Below are 26,666 nucleotides of genomic sequence, written 5' to 3'. Positions count from 1 at the left end.
TCCCAAATCCTGAAAGATGATGGTTGCAACACCAATGTGGTATCTAGGGACTTCGTGCAGAAACATTCCCATCTCTTTAATATTGAGGAGACTGCCATAACTGTAACCCATTCAAAACGGGACTCGATCGAGACGGGATCTCAAGATATCATCCGGGGAACCATATGCATAGGGTCTCATAGCTACTGCTCTAATTGGGCTGTCGCTGACTGCCGCTATGATGTGCTGCTAGGTATGCCTTGGCATGTGGCCACCAAGCCAAACGTGAATTATGATACCCCAGCTGTGTTGGTAGATGGAATCTGTTTACCGTTGAAAAACGGTTCTTCGGAACTGCTGTCTATCAAGGTGTCGAACATTGGCGTTATGAAGTTCCGTGCTCTCGTCCGAAAAAGGGGTAACAGGGAAGATTTCCAAGTCTTTCAATTGGTGGAGTCTGATCGCCTAGATAGGACGAAGAAGGGAAAGGGGAAACCTAGGGATCACGAAGAACGCGTTGGAAAATTGCTCTCAAAATACAGTCAAGTATTTCAAAGTGAATTACCAGCAGGATTACCTCCGCAACGGGCAGTCGATCACGCAATCGAGACCGACGTGTCAGCAAAGCCACCTTTACGGCCTTTGTACCAGTTATCCCCTGCCGAGCTCGTCGCAGTGAAAGGCTATGTCGTGGACCTCCTCAGGAGTGGCAAGATAAGGCGCTGCAAATCCCCTTTCGGGGCCTCCCTTTTCTTTTTTAAGCATAAAGGGAGTCTACGTGCAGTCGTAGATTATCGCGCGCTAAATCGAATCACAACGCGGAACAACACTTCTTTACCCCGAGCTGACGAGATGTTCGACCGCTCTGGAAAGGCAACTGTCTTCTCCAGCTGGATCTGAAAACCGGTTTCCATCAGATACGTGTCCGACCGGAGGATATCGAGAAGACCGCTTTTAATACCAAGTATGGGCAATTTGAGTACCTTGTAATGCCCATGGGTTTGTGCAATGCACCTGCTACATTCCAGACCTTGATGAACCGAATATTTTACGACTGTATAGACGTTTTTATGGTGGTATATATGGATGATCTGCTCGTCTTCAGCATAAATGCTGAGGGGCACTTGCGACATTTGGAGATCGTGCTCTCTCGATTGCGGGCGGAGGAACTTTATGTCTCTCCGAAGAAGTGCGTCTTCTTAACTGAGGAGACAGAGTTCCTGGGGATGATTGTGGGGAAGGAAGGTATCCGCGTCAACCCGGATAAGATAGAAGTCGTGACAAGCTGGCCTCGTCCGCAATCATTAACAGAAGTACGCAGTTTTATTGGGCTTCTCCAACTCTTTCGACGGTTTATACGCGACTTTTCGGAGGTCGCCGCACCACTGACGGCGCTCACGAAGAAAGGATCCGGCATCCAATGCAGGAACAGCCAATGCGACCGGGCGTTTTTGATGCTCAAGAAGGCTCTTACCACAGCACCCATCCTCATATCTCCGGATTGGAGTATGCCATTCTGTTGCCATGTAGACGCCTCCCAGAAAGCTGTTGGGGGAACGTTGACACAGTTGGATCAGAATGGAAGTGACAGGATGATCGCCTATTACTCGAAGAAGTTGTCGACTGCGGAGGAAGATTACATTGCTAATGAGAGAGAGTTACTCGCCTTGGTCTATTTTCTCAAGAGATTTCGCTGCTATCTGGAGGGTTCGTCATTTGACGTTACGGACAATCGGGTTTTGCTACACTTGTTCTCGAAGCCTAATATGAACAGAAAGGAGGCGCGGTGGCTGAACTTGTTATCGCAATTCGGCATTTTGCGCATGAATCTGAAGCCCGGACGAGTGCACGTGCTTAGAGATATGTTGTCTCGCGCGCCACGTGTCATGCAGAAATTAAGTCCCTCTGTGACCAACATGCAAGTATCCTCTCTCGCTCTAGATCTCAAATTTGAAAGGGAGTAAGACACGGACCAGATATTCGGCCCTGTCGTAAAAGGGCTAGGACAAGAATTTCCAAGTGATAAAGTCCAGCGCGATCGTGTCCTTCGCTTACTTCCGCTGCTCCGCTTGGATGAGGGGCTGCTTTATGTGAAGGACAAGGTGTGTGTTCCTCGCAGGTGTGTCCGTGACTTGTTGAATCTAGCACACGATTGCAAAATCGCGGGTCACTTTGCGTTTGCAAAAACGCTGCGCCGATTAGATGCTTACCATTGGAAGAACAAAACTAGGGACGTCAAGAAATATGTACATGGATGTCTTGTTTGCCAGTAGCAGAAGAACACGGTACAGAAGAAGAAGCTGACTGAACCCACACCGCTAGATGTGCCTACAAGTCGCTGGGGATCGTTCACGACCGATTTCATCGTCAGTCTACCAAAGACAGCCAGAGGATTTGATGCAATTGCCACCTGGGTCGACCGCCTTTCGAGACGGGTACATTTTGTGCCGTCTCATGACACGGACACAGCGGTGCAAGTGGCGGAGTCATTTTTCCACAACATCTTTCGCCACCATGGACTGCCGGATAATCTCGTGAGCGACCGTGATCCCAAGTTCACATCCAAGTTTTGGTCACATTTGATGTCGATATGTGGTATACGCACTCAGATGTCAATGAGCCATCATCCGCAAACTGATGGCTCGCCAGAGGTTATGAACAGAATGGTGGAGAATTACTTGCGTTGCTATTGTTCGTTACGTGAAGATGATTGGGACACGCTTCTCCCGGCTGCAGAGTTCGCGTACAACTCTTCTATTTCTGATGATCTAGGGTGTTTTCCGTTCGAGATTGATCTGGGATGGAATCCCAGATCGCCTTTGGATATTGTCGTGCACTGAGGGGGAAGTGTGGGATCCCCCTCTGGCAGAGCGCGCGCGTTCGGGGGCGCGTGTCGGGGGTTATCGGGAGACCACCCGTAAGGGACCGGTACGGGGCCGGGCGCGAAGCGCAGTAGGGAAAGTAAGGGAAAATGTGGAGAAACAGAGCCCAGGAGGGGCGGAGCGGTAGGGACAGCTGTCGCGCGGAGAGCCGAGCGTGGCGGGACGACGCGCGCGGTAGAGGCAGGAGGGAATCGGGACGTAGATGGCTCGCAGGGTACCGTCGTGGGACGGGGACCGACGCGAGGCTACGACTCCGTTCCAGAAACCCGAGTTGTAGACCCAAAGCTTCGTACCGTTTTACTTAGGGTCGGACGTCGGCTATATACTAGCCGACGTCGGAGCAATAATTAATTAAACTAAAAAATACTAAATTGAACGACGGCGGCGATGGCCGGAGAAACTCCTCTTGGGGAGGTATGACAACTACGACACGTGGGGAATGACACGATTAACGTGAGGGATAACACGGGTACACGTGGGTAGAACTGTCAGTACTTCGACAGGGCTCCATGGAGCTTACACCCGGACGAGGCCGGTGGTTAGTGTACACGGATCCACGTGGTAGGTCACTTAAGATAGTGTGGTATGCCGCGGGTATTACAGTACAGCACCGCGATTGAGCGGGCGGTCAGTGCTCTACAGGAGCAAGCGAAATAGCGGGAGGTGCAGGGTCGCCTGGGCCCATAACTTTGGGATGATCCATTGCGCGCGTTCGAAAAAGGGGAGGGCAAAGGGTAGGCACAGAGCAACGCAGTCAGCATGAAGTTGCTGGGCTCCTATCCTCTCGGACGCCTTCTGCCTTTTCTTTATTCCTCCTTCCTTTCTACCTTCCCTCCGCAATAGCGATACTGTCTCTCCTCGCGTCGCGTCCTTTCATCGCTCGCCTCCTGCGTATTGCCTTTCGCTAGCTGCCCGTCGCCCTTCGCTAATTCGAACATCAGCACCTGCTCGCGACCGTTTTCTATGGCGTTGCGGATTTACTCACATAGCACACAGCCTTACTTGCTTTGCTTTCCTCGGACCAAGGGTTAGATATAGATAGTACACGGCGGGTTCTCTGTCCTATCCTAGAAGACGCTCTCACATCAGTACAGTCGTTTTGGAAATGGACAGGTTTTCACCCGATCTACTCAGCCGCGGTTTCCTGTACCAGCTTAGACTTTAGAACTCTACCAAAGGCTGAGTTCGTGTAGTGGGCTTAGAGGACTAGCCTCACCCATTATAAATTTATAATTAATGATAATCGTTGATGTTCGGTTAGCCGAACATCAACGATTATCAACGAGAGGTATTTCCTCAGAACGAACTAGCCGATCTAGTGTTCACCTCTGACAGGCTGTCCCCCACGCCCATCGGGGGGGTACCTTCGGACATCGGCAAGTACACCCCAGTACAGTAATTAGTCTGTATCACACTATTCCCCAGGAAAAAATCGTGAGCCCTCCCCAACAATTAGCGTGAGTCACACTAATATCGCCCTCACAGTAATTATTGTGACCGCTAATGTAGTGTGACTCACTCTGGTGAGGATACTTCTAAATACTGTGAGTGCATCGACGCCTTATTGATCATCATCAGTTCCAGTTCGCTCACTCGCTAAATCGATGTCCCGGGAAACAGGCTCACCGTCAAAGTTATTTCTGTACTTTGCTATTATGTTTTGTAGCCAAGGGAACAGCTGTCGCTCCTCACGCCAACCGTTGACGTTTGTTGCCATCCCACAGCGTACCATCGCCTTTTGTGCGTACAATAGCCCTTCCTCATCGCGCTTGGAATTAAACTCTCGCACCACGTCTGCCGCCATCTTCAAGAAATAGCTCTTGGCAGGGTTGACTAGCTTACATGACCCCTTTCTCGGATCTGCCCAGCTTTTGTTTCTGATAAGCTCCATTTTCTTGTCGTCCCACTTGGCCCTCCACAAACATTTTATCTTTTGTATGACAAAGCTGTCCGCCGGCTGAACTAAGTCTGTGGCATTCTACGGCAAGAACCGGACTTCCGTGTTCAGTTTCTTCAGTCCTCGGTGCGTTTCTTCATTGATAACGTGGCTTCCAACCTTGTCCATGTAAAGAATTCGTCCCCTTTCATTTGATAGCGGCGAAATTGCACGCCTTTCACGCAACTACTCAAGAAAAACCCGAAGGTCCATCCACGATTTTGGCCCGGAACGATAACAGGCGCCAGGTACATTATCAGGAACAGCCCTGATAGGGTATGAACACTTTTCATTCTTGAAGATAAGGAATGGAGTGCAGACAATGCCGTGGACTCCACCGAATAACATGACCATCATAGTCATTCCCTCATCCCCGCTCACAATGTCAGCGTACTTAACCTCCTCCTCCCCTCTTTTAGCAAGCGTAGAGTGAGAGTGCATGTTAATCACAAAATGGGTTTCGTCGGCGTTAAAAATATCTCCATCTTGCAGCTTTCCATCCCTGAAATCCCTATGAAGTACCCTAAGATGCTGAGAGACCTCTCGTTCGACCTAATTTCATCTTGGCACCTGATAAAATTAGTTTACCGGTTTGAGAACGCTTAACGATGTTGTTGCATTGCATGAAGTGCTATATCCATCGTGAGTTGACATGCTCTGTGATCAGCTTTCCTGTCTTAGAGTCACGAGTAGTTGGGCCAAAAGAGTCATCCTGATCTTCGACAATGACATAATGTGCGAGTGTGAGCAACAACCGAGCGTTAAAACGAACCCCACTCTTGCGGAAGCGGTCAAACTCAGAGATTAAACAGGCGTAAAGCTCACGAACCCAGGGCGCCTGCTTCCTACCACGCCGAGATTGGGCCTTAGAAGAGTGTTTCGTGATCTCACGAAGAGTGGGACGCATAAAAGTATGCCCGTGGTTCTTGGAGTGACGCTCATGAGCACTCATAATATTGAGGCTATCCCTCCAATAACGGCTTGCTCGCTTGGCATTCGTGCCGCCCCTAAAAAATTTAGGGAAGTGACGGACAGTGTGTGCACAGAGACCTTTCGGAGTGTTTACTTCAGCATCAGTAATCATCTAACGCACAATTTCGAAGCTTTGTGTGTTTGTCAGAACATGTTGGAGGCGTCGTTTACGCTGGGGTATATTATCGCCTTGAGCAATAGCTCCTTGAGGTGGCGATTGGGGCTTATTTGCGGGAGCTGGCGATGCAGTGGTTGCATTGTCTTGTGGCTCCGACGCAACACTCTGCGATTGTCGTGCGAATGCGGCCAGAACCGGAGAACCTTCCATGTTGTGGGTGGACATACCGTCGTCGTCCGCACAGCGTTAAACCTCTGATATAGGGTCCCATGCTGTCACTACATCACAGTAATTTTGCCGCCGGCGACAGCGGCGTCGCAACATTTAGTGTGGATAACAGTATTTGAGCGCTCACAGTAAATCCGCGCTCACACTAATTACTGTACTGCGGTGTAGGTGTCCAATCCGAGTTTCATTTTAAAGGGGTTCTCTCGACGAGCACCTATCAAGCTATCTAATCAGCTTTACAGTGTAACAGCTGTGAGGCGGGGTTTTTGCCACAGTAGGCCAATGGAAGAGGGTAAGGATGGGCAGCAAATCCAAGTGGTGCATGTTTACAGGTCAGTAGTCAAAATAAAGCCACTAAAGTTCGAAATATATAAAAATAATATACCTGAGACCACAGCGGAATAGCGTTTAGGAAGTCGTCCTCCGCAAAGTGGCCCTTTCGAGTGGCCCAGTTTCTGAAAGCAGCGATCTTCGGTTTGCCGCAAGCGCTTACTGTTTTGCTGCCTTGCCGTGCCCCGCAGAGGCGAAACGTTTTCGGCGACGATTCCAGCGCTCTCATTATTCCCGCATGACTTGCACGCCTGCTCCTTTCTTTCTTCTATCTGTCGCGCTCAAGTTTCGCTCTCTGCAGGATTAGGCAGGACCTTCCGCCCGTCTTTCTCGCTGGTACTTGCGGCTGTTGCGTCTGCGACATTCACCACTTCAACCGAAGCAATCATCGCTGTGCTGCTCTACCCAACCGTGAAATCACAATTTTTCATTTTCGTTCCCAGTCCCCGAGACTTCGCCTGGTTTCCCTCGTCTTACTACAGTCTCGTCTTTCGCGTCAACTGCAAAGAGAGCTTTCTCGCCGCCCTCCACTGCCACCGCTCACCACTCCGTCAACATGACCTACACCCCTCGAAGGCAAGTTGCCTACTACTACGATTCCGACGTTGGCAACTTCTACTATGCGCAGGGCCATCCCATGAAGCCGCATCGCATGCGAATGACGCACAACCTCCTCGTTGCCTACGAATTGTTTGACAAAATGGATGTTCTCGCCGCGCCAAGAGCCTCAGAGCGCGACATGACCCGCTTCCATTCCGACGAATATATCAGCTTTCTCAAAGTTATTACTCCTGAAATGCTCACAGAGCAGATTCCCTCCTTAGGCCGATTTAACGTTCTCGAGGATTGCCCCGTCTTTGACGGCCTTTTTGAGTATTGCCAGATAGCCGCAGGCGGATCCTTGGCAGGCGCCGCTCGTCTCAACTCCGGTGATAGCTCTATTGCGATCAACTGGGCGGGAGGATTGCACCATGCGAAGAAAGCGGAGGCTTCTGGTTTTTGCTATATTAATGACTGTGTCCTGGCCATCCTCGAGTTGCTCAAGGTCCATCCGCGTGTGCTGTATGTGGATATTGACATTCATCATGGCGATGGCGTAGAAGAGGCCTTCTATACCACAGACAGAGTAATGACTGCAAGTTTCCATAAGTTTGGAGACTACTTTCCTGGGACAGGAGATGTGTCTGACGTGGGCATTGGTCGAGGGAAACATTACTCGGTTAATTTCCCACTGCGAGATGGAATCAATGATGAGACGTATCGCGAGATTTTTGTGCCGGTTATGGCGCGAATTATGGATTGGTACCAACCGAATGCCGTCGTACTACAATGTGGGGCCGATTCTCTGTCGGGAGATCGGTTGGGTTGTTTCAATCTGAGTCTGTTCGGACATTCACAGTGCGTCGACTTCTTCAAGAGATACACCGTGCCGCTGCTGCTGTTGGGTGGAGGAGGGTACACCGTGAGGAATGTGGCTAGGTGCTGGGCATATGAAACGTCTCGGGCGGTGGATGCACCTCTCTCTGATGAGCTTCCCTACAACGAAAACTACGAATTCTACGGTCCCGATTTCCGCCTGCACATCGCACCGAGCAACATGGAAAACCACAACACCCCTGAAGAGCTGCAGAAAACGAAAGCGAGGATATTCGAGAACCTGCGACATCTGCCCTTTGCCCCAAGCACGCAATTCATGGACACGCCCAGGCAATCGCCGTTGGTGGCTCTGCGAAACACTCGGGATGGGGAGGATAATAGAGATCCCGATCAGCGGTATAAGAGTCACCGACGCAAGACAGTGGTTGACTATGCAGGTTCAGATGATGAGGACGATGATCAGTGCATTAGTTCGCTGAGGAAGTCTAGCAAGCGACCGAAGCGTTTGAACTTCCCATCGCGGCGAAAGGTAGTGTCGACTATGGGGCGAACTAACGGTGAAAAGAATAAGGTTGGCGTACCCTCGTTGGGACGAGAGGAGTACTCGCCAAGACGTCGTGGGGAGAACCAAAGTGATAGGGTGGAGTCGATTCGACTCACAACGGCTTCAGGTGCAGGATGGAGAGATTGGTCACGGGGACAAGGACATGGTTTGGGAAGCACTGGCAGCAAAAATGCAATGGCGGATGAGGACGGGGTAGGGAGAGAAGTGACGCAGAGTCGGGAGTTGACTAGCCGGGGACGAGAAGAGGAAATGGTGCGTGAGGGAAAGAAAATTGAAGAGAAGAAGGTCGAACTGGTTGGGACATCTGATAAGAGAACAGGACGTGGACATGGAGTTGGTGAAAATGGAGTAAGGGAGAGCGAGGACGCGATGGAGGTGGACAGCAACAAGCGAGTCTATACTGAGGAGAAATACGAAGCAAAACAAGACAGGATGGAGAATGGACGCAAGGACAATGAGAGGGAAGGGAAAAAGGGTGCGAAATCGGAGAACGTAAGAGAGAGCGGATCGGGGAAAGCGGATGAGGACATGGGTGTAGAAGAGAAGCAACGGGATGGGAAGGAGCTGGAGACGCGAGAAGGTGGTGCAGAGGGGGGGGAAGACGTTATTCGAACGTCAGGAGATGGGTTGGAGATGAAGCAGAGTTTCGAGGGCGCGGAAGGGAGACGTGCGGCTGCGGGTGAGAACGGTGATGTGGGGAGGGACGAGGCAAACAGTAACGTGGAGGCGGATGCCAAGAGCGAGTCAAGTGGGGCGGACGGGAGAAGAGAGAAGTGGCACGGGAGGGGTGCGAGCGCAGGTGCGGGTGCTGGTACGGGTGGGGCTGCGGCTGCGGGCTCCCGTGCAGGGGGAGACGCGGGCACGGGTGCGCGGGCAGGTGCAGATGCGGGTTCGGGCGTGGGTGCGGGTTTGCGAGGGAAGGGAAGTGAAGGTGGTAGCAACGGAGATGGGGCGGGGGAAGGAAAGACAGGTCTGGGAGAAGGGGAAGGCATGTTGTACGTACCGCCTGCGACGGGGAACGCAGGGCGTGAGGACAGAGGCCGGGGAGGTGGGGAAGGAGGTGCTGCAGGTGTGGAATTGTACGCGCCCAGGGAGGCGGGGCAGAGGCGATAATAGAGCTGCCACGTGTCTGGTGGTTTCGTGCAAGCAATTTGCCGTATGTACTGTACTCTGGGGTCACCGTGAGTCGCCTCATGCCGCCGAATATTTCCCGAATCTCCGAAGCCGTTACACATTCAACACGTGTACCACAGAGGGCCCCCGCAATTCGCGTATCTGCCTCTTGTACGAGCACAACCCATTCGACCTCTGCACAAACACTTTGCTGTTGCTCTACTTTGCTTCCCCCTGCACTTCCTGCCCCTGCTACACATCTCCGTCCCAACCACTATCTGCTTGTCTGTTCTCTATCCTTCATTATGGCATCCCCAGACTTAGTCCCTTCCAAGTCCATCTCTGAACTCTCATTACCTGTCCACCCTGTAGACCACGCACCCCCCACCAACCCCTCCCATTTCCGAGTCGAAGCCGGCGCCCCCCAGCTTATCCGTTTGGCGGGCTTCCGCGACGTCTTCGCCCGTTACCACAACAGCCTCGACAATGCAGTCTGCGACTTTGGCCCCGACGACAAGGTTGACTGCCGCTGCGACACCCTCCAGGGCACCATGGAGTGCGACGTCCCGCGGTCTGACCACGTCTCCACAGACGAGCACACTGATACTCTCACCGTCCGCGCAAAAGTCGCGGAGTTCGAAACCCCCCTAATGGTCATCCGCTACCACGTCACCCCCTTCGAGGAGCACAACGTCCTCATGGCGCCCGACGACTTCCAGCCCGATGACTTCCAGCCCGAGACCCGTCCCAATCTGCACAGGCGTCTCCTCGCCTATATCACAGGCGATCGACAAGGACATCGAAAGGGAACAATTCACACCCGCACCGCCGCCCTCTTGCACCAGTGCGTCGCAGAGTGCATCGGCACCATGTTTATCGTGGTCTTCGGAGTCGGCTCCGTGTGCGTGGCCATCCTCACAAACACCAGCAGTGGTCTGTGGCAGATAGCCACTGTCTGGGGATTCGGCGTCGCTCTCGCTATCCTCGCCACCGCAAGCGTCTCCGGCGCCCATCTCAACCCTGCCGTTTCCCTAGCCATGGCTCTGTTCCGGCCCAATGACTTTTCGTTCCGCAAGCTCATTCCGTACTGGTGCGCCCAATATCTCGGCGGTGTCCTTGGGGGCGCCTTCAATCTCATGATCTATGGTCCGCTGTTTCGCTACCATGAACAACAAGGGGGAATTGTTCGCGGCTCGGCAGAAAGCGTCCTCACCGCGCGCGCCTTTGGCGAGTACTTTCCCGATCCTGGGCTCGGGCCGACCATAATTTCTCCGGAAGTTGTCTCGCCAGCGTTTGCTATGTTCGTGGAGGCATGGGGAACTGGTATATTGATGTTTGTTATTCTCGCCTTGACAGATTCACGACAAAAAATTATCCAGAACAAGGAAATGCTCCCATTTTACATCGGCTTCACTGTCGCCGTGCTGATAACACTGTACGCGCCGCTCACGCAAGCTGGATGGAACCCTGCCCGCGACTTTGGACCCCGACTGGTCGCCGCCATGGCCGGCTGGGGAAAGATTGCCATCCCTGGCCCGCGCAATGGCTTTTGGGTGTACATTGTAGGTCCTAAGATCGGAGCTCCGATAGGAGCACTTTTATACGACCTTCTCATCGCACGCGGGTTGAGAGAATAGCAATGAGAGACATTCCGTGGAAGAGTCCTTTTGTGCATCGAATGGAGATGGGATACTGCACTGTACATGAAGCCATGTTCTTAGCATACCGCACGTCAGGTCTCAAAGGGCGATTGTGCTTGGGTAGAACGAATTGATCTGCTTGACAGTTGCAACCGGGGTTTGCTTCTCGCGAGGCTTAAGCGCTTAACGTGGCTTCAAGTTGTGCGGGGGCGGGTATTTTTTATTGTTTGTGAAGTTTGCTATGCCCTCAATGAGACACACGGCCGCTACGGTAGTGGGCGCTCCCATTACTGTATTCAGGGGCTGCGGCCTCTCCCCTTGCCTCTGCATTGTTACCGTATTATTGCCACCACTGTATCTCTGTCCAGCAATGCCTGGTTTTAGGGGGGTGTTTTACAATCTTTTCCACCGCTGTAACATAATTGCTCTACCATTCTGCATGTACTGTACCACAACGCATCAATGCTGTACCTTCTTACGGTATGTGCGACAGCATTGCGACATTGGTTGCCCTCTGCTGCGACATGCGTGTCTGTCACGATTGTTACTGTATAAATAGCGCCCTCTATACTGCAGTAGTGGGCAAGGCATAAAATAGTAAACCAGATCGTATGTTCGAATTGGCTGCGCGATTCTTCTGCCATGTCTACAGATGAGTTTGCACTTTCTCAAAGCGGGCTTTTGGAGATATTTCAGATATTCCCGATCTTGTCTTTCCCACCAACTCGCGAAGTGCAAGCAGCAACGCATCCAGGGCAAGTCGCATTTCTTGCACGGCAAGCCCGAACTCTAGACGGTGTGCGCAAGATCGGAGTTTTGTCAAAGACTGATGAATTGCGTTCAGCTCACCGTTATCTCGTCGCTCTAGCGTAGTCTGGTCCGCTAGAATTTGCTTCAGCATTCTTGCAATGCCACATGCCCACTCAACATTTGTCGTTTTCTGAAAGTCCGGAATGTGCTTTGCCAAATCAGCCAGATCAGCGAGGCAGAATGAAATCACCCCGACCCCAGCAGCTTTCGCGCTCGAGCTAGGTTCCCAAGCATGAATCTCTCTTGTTTTTGGAGAATCACCCGGACCGCAGGACCATTGCATCAACGATAGAAATCCAACGTCAAGTGCGAGAGATCGCGCTCTGTCTGTATGGTACGGCAAGAGATGGGCTACGAGCTCAACGTGAAGCCCCAGACGTGTAGTGATAGACAGAATGTACTTTGCCGCTGTCCTTCGAAATGAAGCCCAATGCTTTTCGTTTACACGGGAAAGCACTGCGGCAACCAAGTACCCAACTTCTGTGGCGAGTCGAGCCCCGAATACGCTCAACAAAACTCGCACGCAAACACCCAGTGTGTACAGGATTGACTTTTCACGGTCCTGCTTGTATATCTTCCGACTAATGATTCGATGAAGCTTGTCATTGAGTCGAACTCTTGAGGCAGCATAAATGAAGGCTCTCTTCAAGTTTCTTGTTGCTTTAACAGTCAGTTCGGATAAATAGTTGACATCCTCCGAGCCCATCGATGCTTCCAACGAATCAGTAGATGCTGTTCTCATCGTATATACTTCAGGAACTCCTGAATCCTCGAAGAAGGCCCCATATGACTCGAGGATAGACACCAGAGTAGGCAGTCGTCCCTGACCAGAGTCCACGAGCTTTTTTTCGCACAATGCCACCAAGCTGCTCATCAAGGAATCCCGAGAAGTTCCTCCTGCCTTGCATATCGTTTCATCATAGATGAGCAAATGAAAAATTAGGTCTGCCATTCCGAACAAGCGCTTTGGACTTCCTTCACGGCAGCTCATGTCTACTATAGGCTTAAGCAGAGGTAGAGCTCTGTCGCCATCGCGGCCAGCCCTTAGAATCTCTAAGGCCATGTGATGCAGCGAATGCCAAGAAATTTGACCCGATTGCTTGCGCATGTACTTGTTTTTGACGTCTGGAAGAGTGGCAGCAGTTGTGAAAAGTGGGATTGGGGCGGAGAATTTGTCCAGGTCGGCGACCCTCTTCGCCTCTCTTCGTTGTTCTTCCCTAGCCATTGTGTCGAAAACGGCCTCCTTCTCGGTTAATGTGTTCTTCTCGTCAGCCATGTTCTCTCGTACTTGAGCAATGTGCTCTTGCTGGCGTTCACGGGCGCTCCGTTCCCTCATGATGGCCCGCAACGTTGTTGTGGTCGATTTGGACGATATCCGCTCTCCGAACAAGGAGCCACCGAAAACACTTGACCCTATTGCGAACATGCGATCCGAAGCTGGGTCAAAACGAACAGTTTCCTTCCCCAGACGAGAAGACCTGCGGGAAGTTTGAGTCTGCTTGTACTTACGCAGCTCAGCGTATGTATCCTCGTCGTCGGAATCATCGTCTTCATCAGATGCGGTGGTGCCTACTGGTGATGGGCCACTCTTCAAGCCTGAGGGAGTGGACTCATCGTCATCTGATCCACACCTAACACCAGAGGTCACAAGTGCGGCAGGGGTAAGAACACCCTCCCTGGCACTAGTATTGTCCTGGGTCCTCATTCGCTTAGGAGACGCGGATGGCTGATCTGATTTGGGTCGCTTCAAGGGGGATTTGATCGCAGCTTTCGTCTGGGAAGGGTCCTGCAGACCCCTGAGGTGAGTGCGGAGGTCTCGCTCTTTGTCGTTTAGCCGCGACTTGCGAGGCGGTGGCGCTTCCGATGAATCAACTTCCATTTTGTGGCTAAGGCCATTATCAGCGACTTGCGATACGCGAATTCTGCCACTGCCCGGAATCGTTTGCACGTGCGTCTCGTATTTCTCCTTCTTGGAGTCAGAAGCACTTCGAGGCGGACCAGGAGCTGAATTTGTAGATAGCAGGTCAATGTGCGTTAGCCCTTCTGCAGCACGCGAAGCGTTGTTGTCTGGGTTTGACTGCGAAGGTGCTCGCGTGTGTTTCTCCGCGAGGTGTTCAGTTTTCGAAGCCGTTGGGCGAGCACGCTCCGATGCCATTGACGAAGAGGCGGACGGACGCGCAGAGACCCAGGAAGATGAATGGGGGGCGAAAAAACTGGTAATCGACCGCTGCTTGCTGTATGAAGAAAGGCAGGAGTTCACATGTCAGTACAAAACGATAGCGCAAAGGCGGAGTGGTTGAGCGGATAGGCGGGACATACCGGTCTGGGGTGGGTCGGATCCGCGAGCTTGGGCGGCGGGGAGCCATGTTTCGGCTCGTATGGACGTATCGCTAGCAGAAGGCGCAGACAGAGGGGCGGTGAACCCTGAGAGAAGGACGAGTTGGCAGGAGAGAGTTGAGTCTTGAAGTGATGGGATAGTGAGCCACGACTCATTGGCCATGGGGGAGAGAACGGGTGCATGGATTCCGATGTCGCGGCAAAGTTTGGCGGGAATTTAGGTGATGGTCTGTCATGTTGCTGTTGGAACCGCCCGTGGGCGATTTGCGCCGCCCTCGTCGTTTTTGAAAAACTTGTGTGCTCCCTAACCAACAAGGCACCCAACGTTGTTGCCCCGGCAAAACCGGATCCAGCAATGATACTTTATGCGGCAAAGTATGCTTTTCTTGTTTCGAAACCTGGGCTTTTTCTCGGTGTTAATTGGTCATATTGTTTGTCATGTCGGAAATCCCGACATGACAGAATTCCGATTCGGGATTCATGTAAGTGCGATAAATTTTTACCGGTAATACCTTCGAAGTTCGTTGTTTTTGTATAAATGTTCAAGTGCGCCCTTTCTGTGCACAGAAGAGCTCTGAATTCCTCAATGCATTACAGACACACGTGTACAAAAACTACTGTAATGTCTATCAGACCGGGGCTTGTCCTCATATGAGGACAGCTCTTGTTTTGCAAAAACATATAAATTAAATTGATTATTTAAAAGCTGTCTTGGACACTATTTCCTTGACGTGCTTGTTTTCGGCAATAACATCTTGCAGAACACTGGGATAGCAGCTCTGAACAAGCCGGAAGATTAAGAATTTAGTGCAGATTGAGCACCTACTTCCCCTTTTAAACTGACGTTTTTGGTTTCGAAGTTATTTTACATGCGGTTTTAAGGTGATTTTAAAAAAGTTTCTTTTCTAGACATATCTAAAAACGACCAGGAAAAACATGCAGTTCTCACAAAGTTCTTTTTAGTCTCATGGCAAAAGTCAAGTTCGGTTGCGGGGGTACCCTTTTCTTTCTTATTGAGAAAGTGCAAGTCAAGAAAAAAATATGTCAAAAACTGTCCTCACACTGTACAGCATGAGGACAACTGTCCAATAAACATACTGTAGATCGACAGTATCCCGTGTGTGTTGTGAAAATTTTAAATTAAAAGGGTGAATGGGCATAGTTATGAAGACGAAGATATTGATCCGTTTTGACCTGGCTCAAGAAATTACCCTCAAGACGGACTGAAAGAGAATCAAGGCATTCCGTCCTCTTACGCCTTGTCCACGCTCCCTCCTCGTCCGGGATTTAGGTTGCTTCACTGGATTCCCCGAGACACCTTCATCAGTCGTCATGGCGGCCTCAGCGCGATTTGCGGAAACCGATTTCCCAGCAGAGGTTGAAGACCTTATGTCCTCGCTCCCTTCGGACTCCGCTCCATCTTGCTCTGCAGTCGCCGGCTATGCCGTGATCGCATCTGCCAACTCCTCTCATGCCCTAGTTTTCGCGATAGCCGTTGGCTCTGCTTTAGATTCCGTCTCCATTCCTCTCCAATCTCACCAAGATCCGCATCCACCATCGCTCGCCACTTGGACCTTGTCGCAGCGAACTGATACCTTAACCTCCGTCGCCGTTGCCGCATTGACCCGCGATGGAACCCTACGCGTATACAACTCTGTAGATGTCCGCTCGCGGTCCCGCCCACGTGCTGAACAAGTCCGCTTGGGTTCGGCTTTGGCTTCAAGCGTAAGCGATGATTCCGCTCCACCAGCTCTCAACGTGTGCCGCTCCACCGATGGATCCTTGTACATATTCGGCGGCCGTGGATCTGCTGCAATTGTTCGTGACCGTGGCGGAAGACTTGAAGTACACCCGTTACCTCGTTCAAGCGATGCGGACACAGGGTCCATCAGATTCGGTGCCATGTTTTACTCTGCAATCAAGTCCATCGGCGCGGTCGCCGGCGGTCGAGATGACGATTGGGAGAATGGAAGCGGACCGCACCAAATTGTCGCCTGTTCCCCGACGACAGGTCAACCGGGGGTTATTATCGTGAGAAGGGCTGGCGATGTCGAGAGATGGGGACCGGAGGGTAGGCTCTGGAGTTTTAGTGTTTTCGATTTTGAAGGAGGGCGCGATTCCAGGCGGTCCGTATTGAGCGCAGGGATGACTACTCATGATACCGCAGTTCTTTTAGTACAGAGTCGTTCAGAGGCCGGCATGGGACACAAGATTGTTTGTTTTGACGTGCGTTCTAGCAACTCGATTCCAAGACGAACCGAAATGGTAGTTCCGCTCAATGATGATCATGTTGACCCGGACTCTCAGTGTCTGATGGTCGTCTCAGGGGACATAGCGTACTTTTACGTTGAGGGGAAGAAGACCATGGCATGGCTTTCCGTGGCCAGAGGGATTCCATCAGAAGGACAGGTACAGGGAAGCACCACTGTCGATTCTGACTTGAAGGTCTTAAGCATGGTTGATGCGTCTTATGGACTTCCAGAATCATCGGCAACTGGAGGTATTGCCGCGTTTATTCATTCTGGTGGCGTTTGGCTTGTTTCCTCGTCCGTTCCCGCCCCGATCAGCTTGGATGAGGATGTGCCACTGGCGGGGTTGGCGTCCGTTTCCGCAGCTGTTCCTGATCTTTGGAGGAGCCTGCTACAGTACTCCGCAGACCAAAAGGGGGCAGCCAAAGCGAGTTTGCGAGGGTTAGTGAAATCGCTTAGAGCAGAAGGGTTTGATGTGTCCGAATCTCTCAGCGCACTCGTGTTACTGATAAGCAGAAAGATTATAGTTTCAGATCACGATCCCGAGTCTGCTCCCTTGACTTTGCTGATCGACACGGAGCTGGAGAAGAAATCTGGGCAGCACAGGATCTTTCTGACGTTCCTCGCAGATTCTGAAATCTTCTCAGGTATTAGGCCTGACTCTCCGTCAGTCACAGAAGACCGCATTTGGGATGCTATCACGGTACAATCGAGGTTCGAGGTAATTACGGACGGGGAAAAACTCGCCGCTGCTCGTCGCGTCCGAGATCTAGAAAATCGGCATGCGGCAGGAGGATACTGCTATCGCTTCAATGATGCAACATCACGGGCGGGAATCGGAAGCGAGAGAGCTGTAAGTGATATCCTTTCGAGGACAAGGCGGGACAACGTAGAGAACGAGGAAACGATAACCTATGGTCAAGACGTGTTGAAGTCGGCTCTTTTGCTTGGCGGTACCCAGGCGTCGGAACAAACAAAAGATGGACTTCAAGATGAGGCCGCGACAAGATTATATCGGTATCCGTACGAATTTCACCGATTTCTACCTGCGTTGGAGCGCTGCATGTCCGAGTCTATTTCCAGGATGCAGACGGAGCAGGATATGGCTGGTGACACTACAGCGGGCAGTTGGAAAGCGTATAGGCGTGCAGCCGAAACTACAGTTCTTCTCAGTTGTGAGGCGGCAATTGAAACCGTACAAGGAGCAAAAGAGGCACGTGCCGAAGCGGACGAGTTGTTCGAGGCCATGCCTACCGGAATGGATGGAATTGGCAACTGGATGTCTGACTCTAGAACTTGTGGGAACACGCTGATGAAGATTGCGCAGAAAGCCTTGTTAATTGGTGCTAGGAGCCGACAATCAGACGAATCCCTGGTGATGAACGCGGCAGTTTTTGTCGTCGACGAGCTCTTGTCTCGAACTCTCGAGCACGGTCGTTGGAATGACCGCTCTAAGGAGCAAGGCCGCCGATGGGGAGAATCAAAGCCCCAGAAGCGACGACGAACCGATCTCGTCTTTGAAAACACGGCTCGTGGAAAAGAAGTCCGGTCTGCGTTAGATATGCTTCGCAACAGCGGGATGGGAGATGAAGCGTTCCTACTCGCAGAAAAGTATGGCGATTACGGCACCATGCTTGCTCTAAAAATATCTTCACCTGATTTCGACAAATTCATGGAAGAGGGACTTGAAAAGTTTGGGGAGGAGTTTGGACTGTTTTCATTCCAGTGGCTTGAAGATCGCGGACATATTCACCTCTTGTTACAAGGGTGCGGTAGTCAGCAAAGCGTCAGAGACGCGCATTTCAGTCGTTCTGAAAGACTTAACACTCTTTTGTCGGAATACTTCGCAACAGAACGCGGAAGACTGTCGAACTTGTCATGGATCCACTACATCTCGCAGGGGGATTACGGGGCGGCCTCGTCTTGCTTGGTCTCCCAAACGCAGAGAGTTGCGGTGCCGGGAAAGGAGGGGTCAGCCATAAATACAGCCGTACTAAGCAGTATAGCGAAACTTGCTTTGAAAGTGACGGCCGGTGGTGTGCAGGATCGATTTAGTGAGACTGCATCTAACTTCGACTACATATCTGGGAAGCTGCTGCATACCAATCTTCAGGCCGAACTGGAACCCAACGCAGGCACCCTACGACCTTGCGACGTAGTCATTCGAGAGCTCATGGACAACTCAGCAACGGAAAGCGAAAGGCTTTCTGACCAAGTTGCGATGGCTATTGAAGCTCTGCAGTATTCTGACGTCGCTTCGAGTGATGCACAAAAGACGCTGGACTACGTGTGGTATAGCTGTGTTGAGCGCCAAAGGGATCTGTGGGTACTTCTTGTCAAGGGTCTTGGTACTGCAAACGACATGGAAACGCGAAAAACGCTGAGAAGCACAGCTCTGTACCGGGCCGCGGTACGAATAGGTCTGAGAGAGTCTGCGATAGCAGAAGTCATTTCAAGAGGTGCGTTTGATAATGGTGAGTTCGCGAAACTTGGCTGTCTCCCAGAAGTTGCAAGACTGATGAGAGCAACAGTATCGTTAGCTGCTGCTTGAGTCTTTTGATGATACATATTGCTCCAACTTGTTACAAGATCAGCAGTGGAAAGTATGGCTGTACAAGGAAGATACTGAAGTTAGCAAACAGGGCAGTGAGCTCTATACCCTGCTGATAAACGATAGCTCGTACTGAGTGGTGTAAACAAGAGAAAGGAACCGAAGCACTGCCGCGGCATGAGCAATACTGAGTATGTTACTACGGCGCAGCAGAGATAGACCCTCGTAGGAATAAACTCGTTCTGAGGATGCCAAACGCGCAGTTGGTTGCAACACCAGCTATGATTCCCACGCGCCACCTCCGCGTTGCGTTACTGTCGAGTAGTAGGACAAGAACTATGACGCCTAGGAGGTAACCGAAAATGCAACCCATAAGAAAGTCGCCATTGGTGCCCTCTGCGCCGGAACTCAACAAATTGCGGTGGTCTGGCTGCTGTATCCGTATCCTGGTAACTTCCTCTTCCCCCGCAACTGACGCTTGGCGTTCTCCTTCCACAACTTCTCGAAGCCAGTCATCATCCTCCTCCCCACTATCGCTTCTTGCATTTGCTTCTCGCCGCATGAGCCGGAATTGTCGCTGGATCAGTCTGATTTCATCGTCACTAAAGCCTGCTAAAGATAGTCTCTGGAAACCCCTCGGCGTAAGATTTGGGATAATTATTCTCACGTCACCGTTGACATCAACAGTAGAAAGCATTAGGGAGGGATCGTCATCGCCTCGTTCACCAGTTCCACTGGTCGTTTCTTCCGTGCCTTCCGTACCCTGGCGGTGCGACGGTCGCGGTCGCTCTGACACAGCGGCGTGTAGAAAGGAGCCTTCCGTGAGTATCTCTGCAAGTGGAATGTCATGGTCGCGAACAAGCTTTCCCGAGCTGATAATTCTAATGCGAACCAAAGCTGGGTCGAGCTTCTCCTTTTCCAAGATGCGTGAAACGACGGTAGAGACAGGCTGGGATACATCAAGCTCAAACTCATGGACTGTGCCGCCCGGCAAGCCGATGCGAACGGGGCGGATGTCCCGCTTCTCCGATTCTGCATGTGGTAAGATGACGTCCGTCATCACACGCGGACGGGCGCGTCGCTTGAGAGCGGATCAGCACTCCTCCTCTCCTGAAGACGACGTCGTTGTCAGAGCCTTCAGACGAGAAGTGGTCATAGGGAAACAGGAAGGATGTTGTGCGCAGGCACCAAAGCAACGGGACATGTCGCCGATGTCGCCTACGCAACCCTCAAGTGGCATTTTCTACGAGAGTTCTGTAAGGAATATCCCATAGTCCAACAGTCGGCTCCTGTATACAGTAATGTACCGGATGTACTATACCATTGGTACCAACGGTACCTTTAGGGTACTGTACGCAGTACCTGCTGTACAGACATTACAGTTACCCTTTTTTTCGAAAACTTCATGCTGTGAACAGCAACAAGGGATCCGTTCATCGCTCTATCATCACCTTCCACTGTAATGAGATTCTTATGGAGCACTGCGTGGAAGAACGTGGGTACCCCCCTAAACTGAACAGGCCCCCCACAACTGAACAACCAAAATAATAGCAAAATTTATCCAAGATGAGCAACTTTGCTCCCTTTCACATGCACAATGTCAGTTCTTCGGCAGTGATCCTGCAGCCGCTCTGCAACAACGCTTGGAAAAATATTTATAATTCTGATCAAACTGATTAGCGCGTTTTCTTCATGCGGAACAGACACTATTGTAATCATGACCCCTGCGCTGTTGTTGCCTCGTGACACATCATTTTATTCAGGAGAAGTAAATTGAATAACTTGAACTATTGTGGTATCGAGGGTCGAATATTCTACGTCTATTGTGGTATCGAGGGTCGAATATTCTACGTGTTACGCCCCTAATGGGCCTAACACACCAACAGAGCGGATAATGGCTGCCAGCGCAGCCGCGAGAGAAGGGAAGGGAGGGTAGAGAAGCGGATGACTGGCTCTTCCGGTTCGCCTGCCTGCGCGCCGACGGAATGTACTGTATAGTACTGCAGCCACGCCGTCCTCTTGGCCAAGTGTACAGCGTGCACTCGTGTCCAAGAGCAGGCGCGCAGGCATCGCGCGGCGTAGGTCATTACATGGTGATCCGTGGATACCTGACCGTAATCATGACCCCTGCGCTGTTGTTGCCAATTACGCGAGACTGGGCGGATGCCCAGCATTGCGCGTGAAGCGCGCAAAAAACAACCGTGCAGCAGGTGTGACGCTAGTGAGCGCGTCAAGATAATGGCGATGCACCACATCTTCAGTGTGGTGGTTAGCCAGGCGCATGATGACTGGAAGCGGAACACCGGCCGCATAGGCGGCTGAGATTCCCCCACTTCGAAGAGATCGAGGTGTGAATTTCGTTCCGGCAGGTGGAGGGGTACGTTGAGTCAGCTCCCGTAACGTCGCCGATAAAGAGGAGGCGGATGCCGGTTCCGATAGTATAGGCCCACTGCTTGGGAATAGGAATGAGTTATCGCGCGGTGCGGCGGCGACCAACTTCTGCAGTAGCACAATGACAGGGTCGCTTATACCAGTAGAGGGTATGCGTAGTGCAATACGGGGCGCTGCACCAGTCTCTCCATATTTGAAGACCAACATCTGTAGCGTAACGGCTGCCGGATCGAGTAGCTGAATGTCGCCACGCCGTAAATTGCGGATGCTCGTAGGGCGCCCGCAAATTACAAAGCCCAAGGCGACCAATCCCCAACGCTGCAGTTCTTGGTGTGAGGCGGCGGTCAGGGCACGGTATAGGCCTTGAGCGGCGAGCGCAGCAGGAAGTGGGGCCGATCGAGAGGGTGGACCAGTAGTCCGGCGGGCGTCCTGTGCCAAGAAGCCACGTGGCGTAGCCTGAACGAGCGGATGAGCGGTGGGGTCTGTCAGGCCCAACCGGCGATGTTGTGCTCCGATTACTGCGATGTAGGGGCGCAACGAACTACCTCGCACCGTCCCGCGATCGTATATCGTCCCTATGTAGCATGAGATGGTGCGCGGGGCGGCAGGGAGCGCGGGCTGCGAACAGCATTGGCAATACAGAACAAAAGACTCCCAATGCCGTTGGTAGCCCCCTTGGGTACTGCGTGACAGTGTCCGCCCAAGAAGGTGTGCCGCTACGCGGGATCCAGTTAACTCCCCGAGTAAACTGGTGGCGCCTATAGTCCCCTGTGTACGCCAGCGTTGCGCTGCTTGAACCTGAAGGCGACAGAGCTCCACGGCGGGGTCAGGCACGGTATTTGGTGAACGCTCGCCGAGGCGCGAGCTGTTTGATACCACTGCTGCCCCGTTCACGCGGGAGCGATCATCACTCCCCGACCGGCGGTAGCGAGAGCGCGCGCCCAAACGCCGAGCAACGCGGGTCGGGGTACGACGACGGGGATTCCGGGCGGTCTGCGCGACTCTGGGAGCGCGTTGCCGTCGAGTGGGGTGAGACGCGAACGGAAGCGGCGCTCGAGGAGCAGTTGAGCGTCCGGCGGTAGTTCCCAGGCGAAGCTCTCGCGGCGGCGCGAAAGACGATCGGCCCAGCAGTTTAAAACGGACGGGAGGTGCCGCGTCGACAGTGTGACGCCGTGATGCTCGCACAGACGTCGCAGTCGTCGGAGCTTGGCGTGGAGGGGCGGCGAGCGGCTTGTCATGTTCCGAACGATGTATGCCGTGACCAGCGAGTCGGTGACGAGCTGTACCTGTCGCCCCCGAGCAAACCCGACGAACTGCTCGAGGGCGTTGGTATGCAGCTCCCCAGCCTGCCATGCTGGCGTCCGTGAAGACGCACACTTCGGGCGCGGGCCAGAGGTGCCTCTCCACGTGTACGTTCTTGCTCAAACTCGCCCACCATTGGAGGTCGCGAATTGCGGCGTGCGAGAGGCGCGGATCGCGAGGCGGACCCCTGGAGGGGGAAAATCGGTGCCCTCCGCAAGGAGCCCCACGGAGTGGCCTGCGAAGCAAATTTTCTGAGGGAGGTATGATAACCCCTTTCTCGGCCTTCTCTACTGTACCCGGTGCGAATCCCGGCCTCCCCGAATCGCTGAGGGCCGTGAACAGTTCTCGGAGTCGGAGTCGAGAGTCCACCACGGCCGGCGAGACGGAGTTTGCCAGTCCTGCGAACCCGCGCAGCATGCGAGCGCGAACGCAGCGGCGGTGCGAGGATGCGTATCGGAGGACGCGACGGGCGCCTAGCTCCACCTTCGCGAGCTTGGCGGGGGACAGCATGAACTTCTGCGCGCACGTATCGACGACGATGCCGAGTACCTCCAACCGCTTCTCCCCCCTGAAGAAGCATTTGTCGGGGTGTAGCCGTAGTCCTAGTTTGCGGAACAGTGTCCGCATGAGCGAGCCCAGTTGCTCGGTGTCCTTTTTCTCGGTGGCGGACCCCCTCGACGACTTGGCGGCGCCGAAGAAGTCGTCGAGGTACGAGAAGATGCGGTGTCCAAGCGAGCGAATAAAAGATACGACGGGCTTCATCGCCTTCGTGTAGAACCACGGCGCAACGGCGAGGCCGCAGTTCATGCAAAGCGGGACGAATGCTTCGTCCCCGATCAGGAACGCCAAGCGCTCTTGGTCCACGCGCCTCAGTCTGAGGTGGTAGTAGGCGTCTTTGACGTCGGCCTTGAAGAGACAGTCCCCAGGACGCAGCACTGCCGCCAAGTCTGACAGCTGGTCCATGCGGAACGTTCTCGACTCCATGCACTCGTTCGCCCTCTTGTAGTCGATCACCAACCTCCTCTTGCCTGCCGACTCCGTCACGAAAGCCGGGAATAGCTGCCCTTGGCGCCTCAGGTCGCGGCCCTCCCCCGGGGTCGCCCTCCGCGCGAAACCGAGCGCGATCCATCTCGATATCTCCTTCGAAGCGAACTCGCGCTCTCCTACGTTCATCGGGTAAGACCTCGGCCGCTGGTAAGGGACCTTCCGTACCCACGGGAGCTTCAGTCCGAATCGCAACTGTCTCACCAACCAGTCGCTCGCGCCGACTTCCTTCCAAGCCCTCCACGCCAGGCCCACACCCACGGACGGTGGGACCATTCCTATTTGCGCCCTCGTCCCTGGCTTCCGCCTCTCCCAGTTCCCTTTCCTCCGCCGCGACTGCGGGGGTGATTCGCTCTGGGGGTGGCGTCCGGTTGCCGGAGCTGCTGAACAGCTTCCGCCGGACTCCTCCGCCTGTGCCGACCGGCGAGCTGGGTGGCGTACTTGATTGCCTGCACCTGCTGGCGACGGAAGGCCTGGCGGCCTGCGGAACTGTACGCGGCAGGGGCGTCAATGTACGCCGACAAAACCTCCGGATCAGCGACCCCGGTGGCCCCTTGTTTACCGGCGAGTACCTCGTAGCGGGACGCAGCCAGTTCGTATACTCCAAAGGTGCAGAGCTGGGCGTCGGATAGAGATACGATTGCCTGGCGGATTTTACGGATCGCCTCGGGGTCGGCGTCTTCAGGGATCTTCTCGACGGACTCGATGAGGTCCTCAACAGCCTGGGTGAGTGTGTTGGAGGCGTGGGTGAGGTACGCAGCGGATGCGTAGAGTCCGGCTGCCTCCTCAGTTCTCCCTGCGCTAGTTCCGGGTGCGCAAAAGGTCTTGAAGTGCGCGACGCTCTCCGGCTCGAAGCCAACCGGGTAGCTCGGCTCAAATCGCGCGGGGACTTCGAAGCGCGGGCGGATGACGGAACCCCGGCGGGCCTCGTACCACTTTGGAGTGAAGGCCTGGGGGCCGTATAGAGCTTCGTTCGGGTCGTCCGAGTCAGCGTCTTCGTCGTCTGGGTCCTCCGGAGGTCCCTGATCGCGGTTTTCAACTCCGGTGAGTGTAGCGGCGGCCTCGACGGCTCTTGCGGCGGCTTGAGCGGCGAGATCGGCGGTCGGAGCGCCAGTCGCAGCGGGATTGTCGACGGCGGTGGTGTCGGCGGTATCGGCCCGCGTGTCGGGGGCAGACGCCGGGCCCGGGAGGACTGGAGACGGGTTATCATTAGCCCTGTTGGCGAGGGCTTCGTTGATCTTTTGTGCGACGATATCGCTAATTGCGGCCGCAGTGGCCGCGTCTAATGCAGGTGGCGCTGACGGACCGGCGCGATCTTCGCTCGGCGGGACCGTTGGCGGTACTTCTCCTGACATTCCTAGCCGACGGGATCGGTCTAGGCAGTGCGTCGAACCTCCCAGCGGGCTGCACGGGGAATCGCTTCTCTCCTAGAGAAGCGGATGACTGGCTCTTCCGGTTCGCCTGCCTGCGCGCCGACGGAATGTACTGTATAGTACTGCAGCCACGCCGTCCTCTTGGCCACGTGTACAGCGTGCACTCGTGTCCAAGAGCAGGTGCGCAGGCATCGCGCGGCGTAGGTCATTACATGGTGATCCGTGGATACCTGACCGTAATTTGAACGTGAGAGAAGCCCGCCAACATTTTTGAAGGGCGGTACCGACGGAATATAATCGAGGAATTATCACTACTCCCACCGAGTCCCACGATGACCAAAGGGAAAATTTCTTTTTCTAATCAGAACGAACGCTTTGGTAAAGCTCAAGAAACCCTCTACACGGGAGCGAAGATGCATGAGGTTGCTCAAATTTCACGACTTCCCCTATCAACATTTCATTACCGACTGAGGGTGCAATATCGATTCCCCATTCCACGAACATATCTCTCATTTACGGAGTAGCAAGTAATAATCCAACTAATCACTCGCTTTTCTGATCGCTGTTATTGAATGAGCCGCGAATATTTTTCTCCGGTAGTTCGAGACATGATGCAGGCCTTTCGGATTTCTCTTCAAAATAAGCTCCCCTTTGTCAACAACAAACCGGAAAACAGTTTTTACGCATGTTTGTGCGGCGACACAGCAATATCATCAAGTTTGGTAGGGCTTCTAAGCAAGAGCATGCTCGCTGGCGAGCTACCGATGCAGAAAACATCACATATCATTATGCAGAGATACAACGTCTCATCCCATTACCTAACACTACAAGGTACATTTTAGGAATTTACGGAGGTCTCTGAGGAGATCTTGTGGTAGATATAAAATGACCGCCTCAGGTGGTAAAAGCCAATTCCTTATTGGTCACACTTTTGACCCCCTGAGAAGGTTAATTTTACCACCAAAAAATTAAATCCAAAACACCTCCTTTGGCGGGAATGATACTCCAGATTTTGACCCGCCAGCGGCAGTACGTGGCCCGCATGTCTTAGTAGCTCGTAGGAGGTCAGATAAATGCGCGCCATGGTGTGCCACAGGAGTACACATGTCATCTTCTCACAGACCATCGTTATGTATCACTGCTGATTGACTGAAGAACCGCCTGAGACTTGGCCAAGTACTCCCAAGATTGACAACCACATAGGATTCTTGGTTCCCAAAACTGAATATCTCGCAGGTGGTCTTCCGTTGTATGTTTCTGATCTCGGCGGACGGTCTCTGCTGAATAGTTCTTTACGGCCTGATATGGTCTTTTTTCTAGTCTTCTACCGCCGCTGGTGGTATTCCCTTTCCAAATCTGTTACGGCCTCATACACACTGCTATTTTGTATATCTACACCGGCCCTGTTGGTTATTGTTCCCTTCGTTTTACTACTCCAGACAGGCTCCCCTAAAGACATTGACTACAGC

The 26,666-nt window shown here is 53.0% G+C and overlaps 9 protein-coding genes; 8 read left to right on the top strand and 1 right to left on the bottom strand.

Moving 5' to 3' along the window:
* Nucleotides 1-7,001: 7,001 nt before the first annotated feature.
* CHC_T00010165001 (Histone deacetylases (HDA1 superfamily)) lies at nucleotides 7,002-11,137 on the top strand. Its single transcript, XM_005718170.1, has 4 exons — nucleotides 7,002-7,766; nucleotides 7,977-9,228; nucleotides 9,420-10,777; nucleotides 10,811-11,137. The coding sequence occupies exons 1-4, from the start codon at nucleotides 7,002-7,004 to the stop codon at nucleotides 11,135-11,137; spliced, it is 3,702 nt and encodes a 1,233-aa protein (XP_005718227.1).
* Nucleotides 9,334-9,846, top strand: CHC_T00000943001 (hypothetical protein). The gene has a single exon (XM_005718171.1). It carries the CDS (start codon nucleotides 9,334-9,336, stop codon nucleotides 9,844-9,846), a length of 513 nt encoding a protein of 170 aa, XP_005718228.1.
* A 2-nt stretch (nucleotides 11,138-11,139) lies between the features above and the next one.
* On the top strand, nucleotides 11,140-11,274 carry CHC_T00000941001 (hypothetical protein). The gene has a single exon (XM_005718169.1). It carries the CDS (start codon nucleotides 11,140-11,142, stop codon nucleotides 11,272-11,274), a length of 135 nt encoding a protein of 44 aa, XP_005718226.1.
* Nucleotides 11,275-11,381: 107 nt separating this feature from the next.
* CHC_T00000940001 (hypothetical protein) lies at nucleotides 11,382-11,699 on the top strand. Its single transcript, XM_005718168.1, has one exon. The coding sequence runs from the start codon at nucleotides 11,382-11,384 to the stop codon at nucleotides 11,697-11,699; it is 318 nt and encodes a 105-aa protein (XP_005718225.1).
* An 87-nt stretch (nucleotides 11,700-11,786) lies between these two features.
* CHC_T00000939001 (hypothetical protein) lies at nucleotides 11,787-12,656 on the bottom strand. The gene has a single exon (XM_005718167.1). It carries the CDS (start codon nucleotides 12,654-12,656, stop codon nucleotides 11,787-11,789), a length of 870 nt encoding a protein of 289 aa, XP_005718224.1.
* Nucleotides 12,657-13,977: 1,321 nt separating this feature from the next.
* Nucleotides 13,978-14,250, top strand: CHC_T00000938001 (hypothetical protein). Its single transcript, XM_005718166.1, has one exon. The coding sequence runs from the start codon at nucleotides 13,978-13,980 to the stop codon at nucleotides 14,248-14,250; it is 273 nt and encodes a 90-aa protein (XP_005718223.1).
* Nucleotides 14,251-15,619: 1,369 nt separating this feature from the next.
* CHC_T00000937001 (hypothetical protein) lies at nucleotides 15,620-19,336 on the top strand. XM_005718165.1 is given in 2 exon segments: nucleotides 15,620-19,087; nucleotides 19,088-19,336. 1 exon segment carries the CDS (start codon nucleotides 15,620-15,622, stop codon nucleotides 19,085-19,087), a length of 3,468 nt encoding a protein of 1,155 aa, XP_005718222.1. The 3' UTR covers nucleotides 19,088-19,336.
* Nucleotides 19,336-19,443, top strand: CHC_T00000936001 (hypothetical protein). The gene has a single exon (XM_005718164.1). It carries the CDS (start codon nucleotides 19,336-19,338, stop codon nucleotides 19,441-19,443), a length of 108 nt encoding a protein of 35 aa, XP_005718221.1.
* A 6-nt stretch (nucleotides 19,444-19,449) lies between these two features.
* On the top strand, nucleotides 19,450-20,361 carry CHC_T00000935001 (hypothetical protein). The gene has a single exon (XM_005718163.1). The coding sequence runs from the start codon at nucleotides 19,450-19,452 to the stop codon at nucleotides 20,359-20,361; it is 912 nt and encodes a 303-aa protein (XP_005718220.1).
* The last annotated feature ends 6,305 nt before the right edge of the window (nucleotides 20,362-26,666 follow it).

Source organism: Chondrus crispus, genomic scaffold (genome assembly GCF_000350225.1).
Source record: "Chondrus crispus Stackhouse genomic scaffold, scaffold_375, whole genome shotgun sequence".
Taxonomy (NCBI): Eukaryota; Rhodophyta; class Florideophyceae; order Gigartinales; family Gigartinaceae; genus Chondrus; species Chondrus crispus.
Note: the sequence above shows the minus strand (reverse complement) of the source record. Positions and strands in the feature narration are given on the sequence as shown.

Excerpts from the sequence above, each read along its gene's own strand:
- CHC_T00010165001 (XM_005718170.1), top strand. The coding sequence starts at position 7,002 with ATGACCTACACCCCTCGAAGGCAAGTTGCCTACTACTACGATTCCGAC. Across the intron at positions 7,767-7,976 it reads GGTACCAACCGAATGCCGTC|CTTCCCTACAACGAAAACTA; the intron begins GTACTACAATGT and ends CTCTCTGATGAG. Across the intron at positions 10,778-10,810 it reads CGACCATAATTTCTCCGGAA|GCATGGGGAACTGGTATATT; the intron begins GTTGTCTCGCCA and ends ATGTTCGTGGAG.
- CHC_T00000943001 (XM_005718171.1), top strand. The coding sequence starts at position 9,334 with ATGGGGCGGGGGAAGGAAAGACAGGTCTGGGAGAAGGGGAAGGCATGT.
- CHC_T00000941001 (XM_005718169.1), top strand. The coding sequence starts at position 11,140 with ATGAGAGACATTCCGTGGAAGAGTCCTTTTGTGCATCGAATGGAGATG.
- CHC_T00000940001 (XM_005718168.1), top strand. The coding sequence starts at position 11,382 with ATGCCCTCAATGAGACACACGGCCGCTACGGTAGTGGGCGCTCCCATT.
- CHC_T00000939001 (XM_005718167.1), bottom strand. The coding sequence starts at position 12,656 with ATGGGCTCGGAGGATGTCAACTATTTATCCGAACTGACTGTTAAAGCA.
- CHC_T00000938001 (XM_005718166.1), top strand. The coding sequence starts at position 13,978 with ATGTGCGTTAGCCCTTCTGCAGCACGCGAAGCGTTGTTGTCTGGGTTT.
- CHC_T00000937001 (XM_005718165.1), top strand. The coding sequence starts at position 15,620 with ATGGCGGCCTCAGCGCGATTTGCGGAAACCGATTTCCCAGCAGAGGTT.
- CHC_T00000936001 (XM_005718164.1), top strand. The coding sequence starts at position 19,336 with ATGCCAAACGCGCAGTTGGTTGCAACACCAGCTATGATTCCCACGCGC.
- CHC_T00000935001 (XM_005718163.1), top strand. The coding sequence starts at position 19,450 with ATGCAACCCATAAGAAAGTCGCCATTGGTGCCCTCTGCGCCGGAACTC.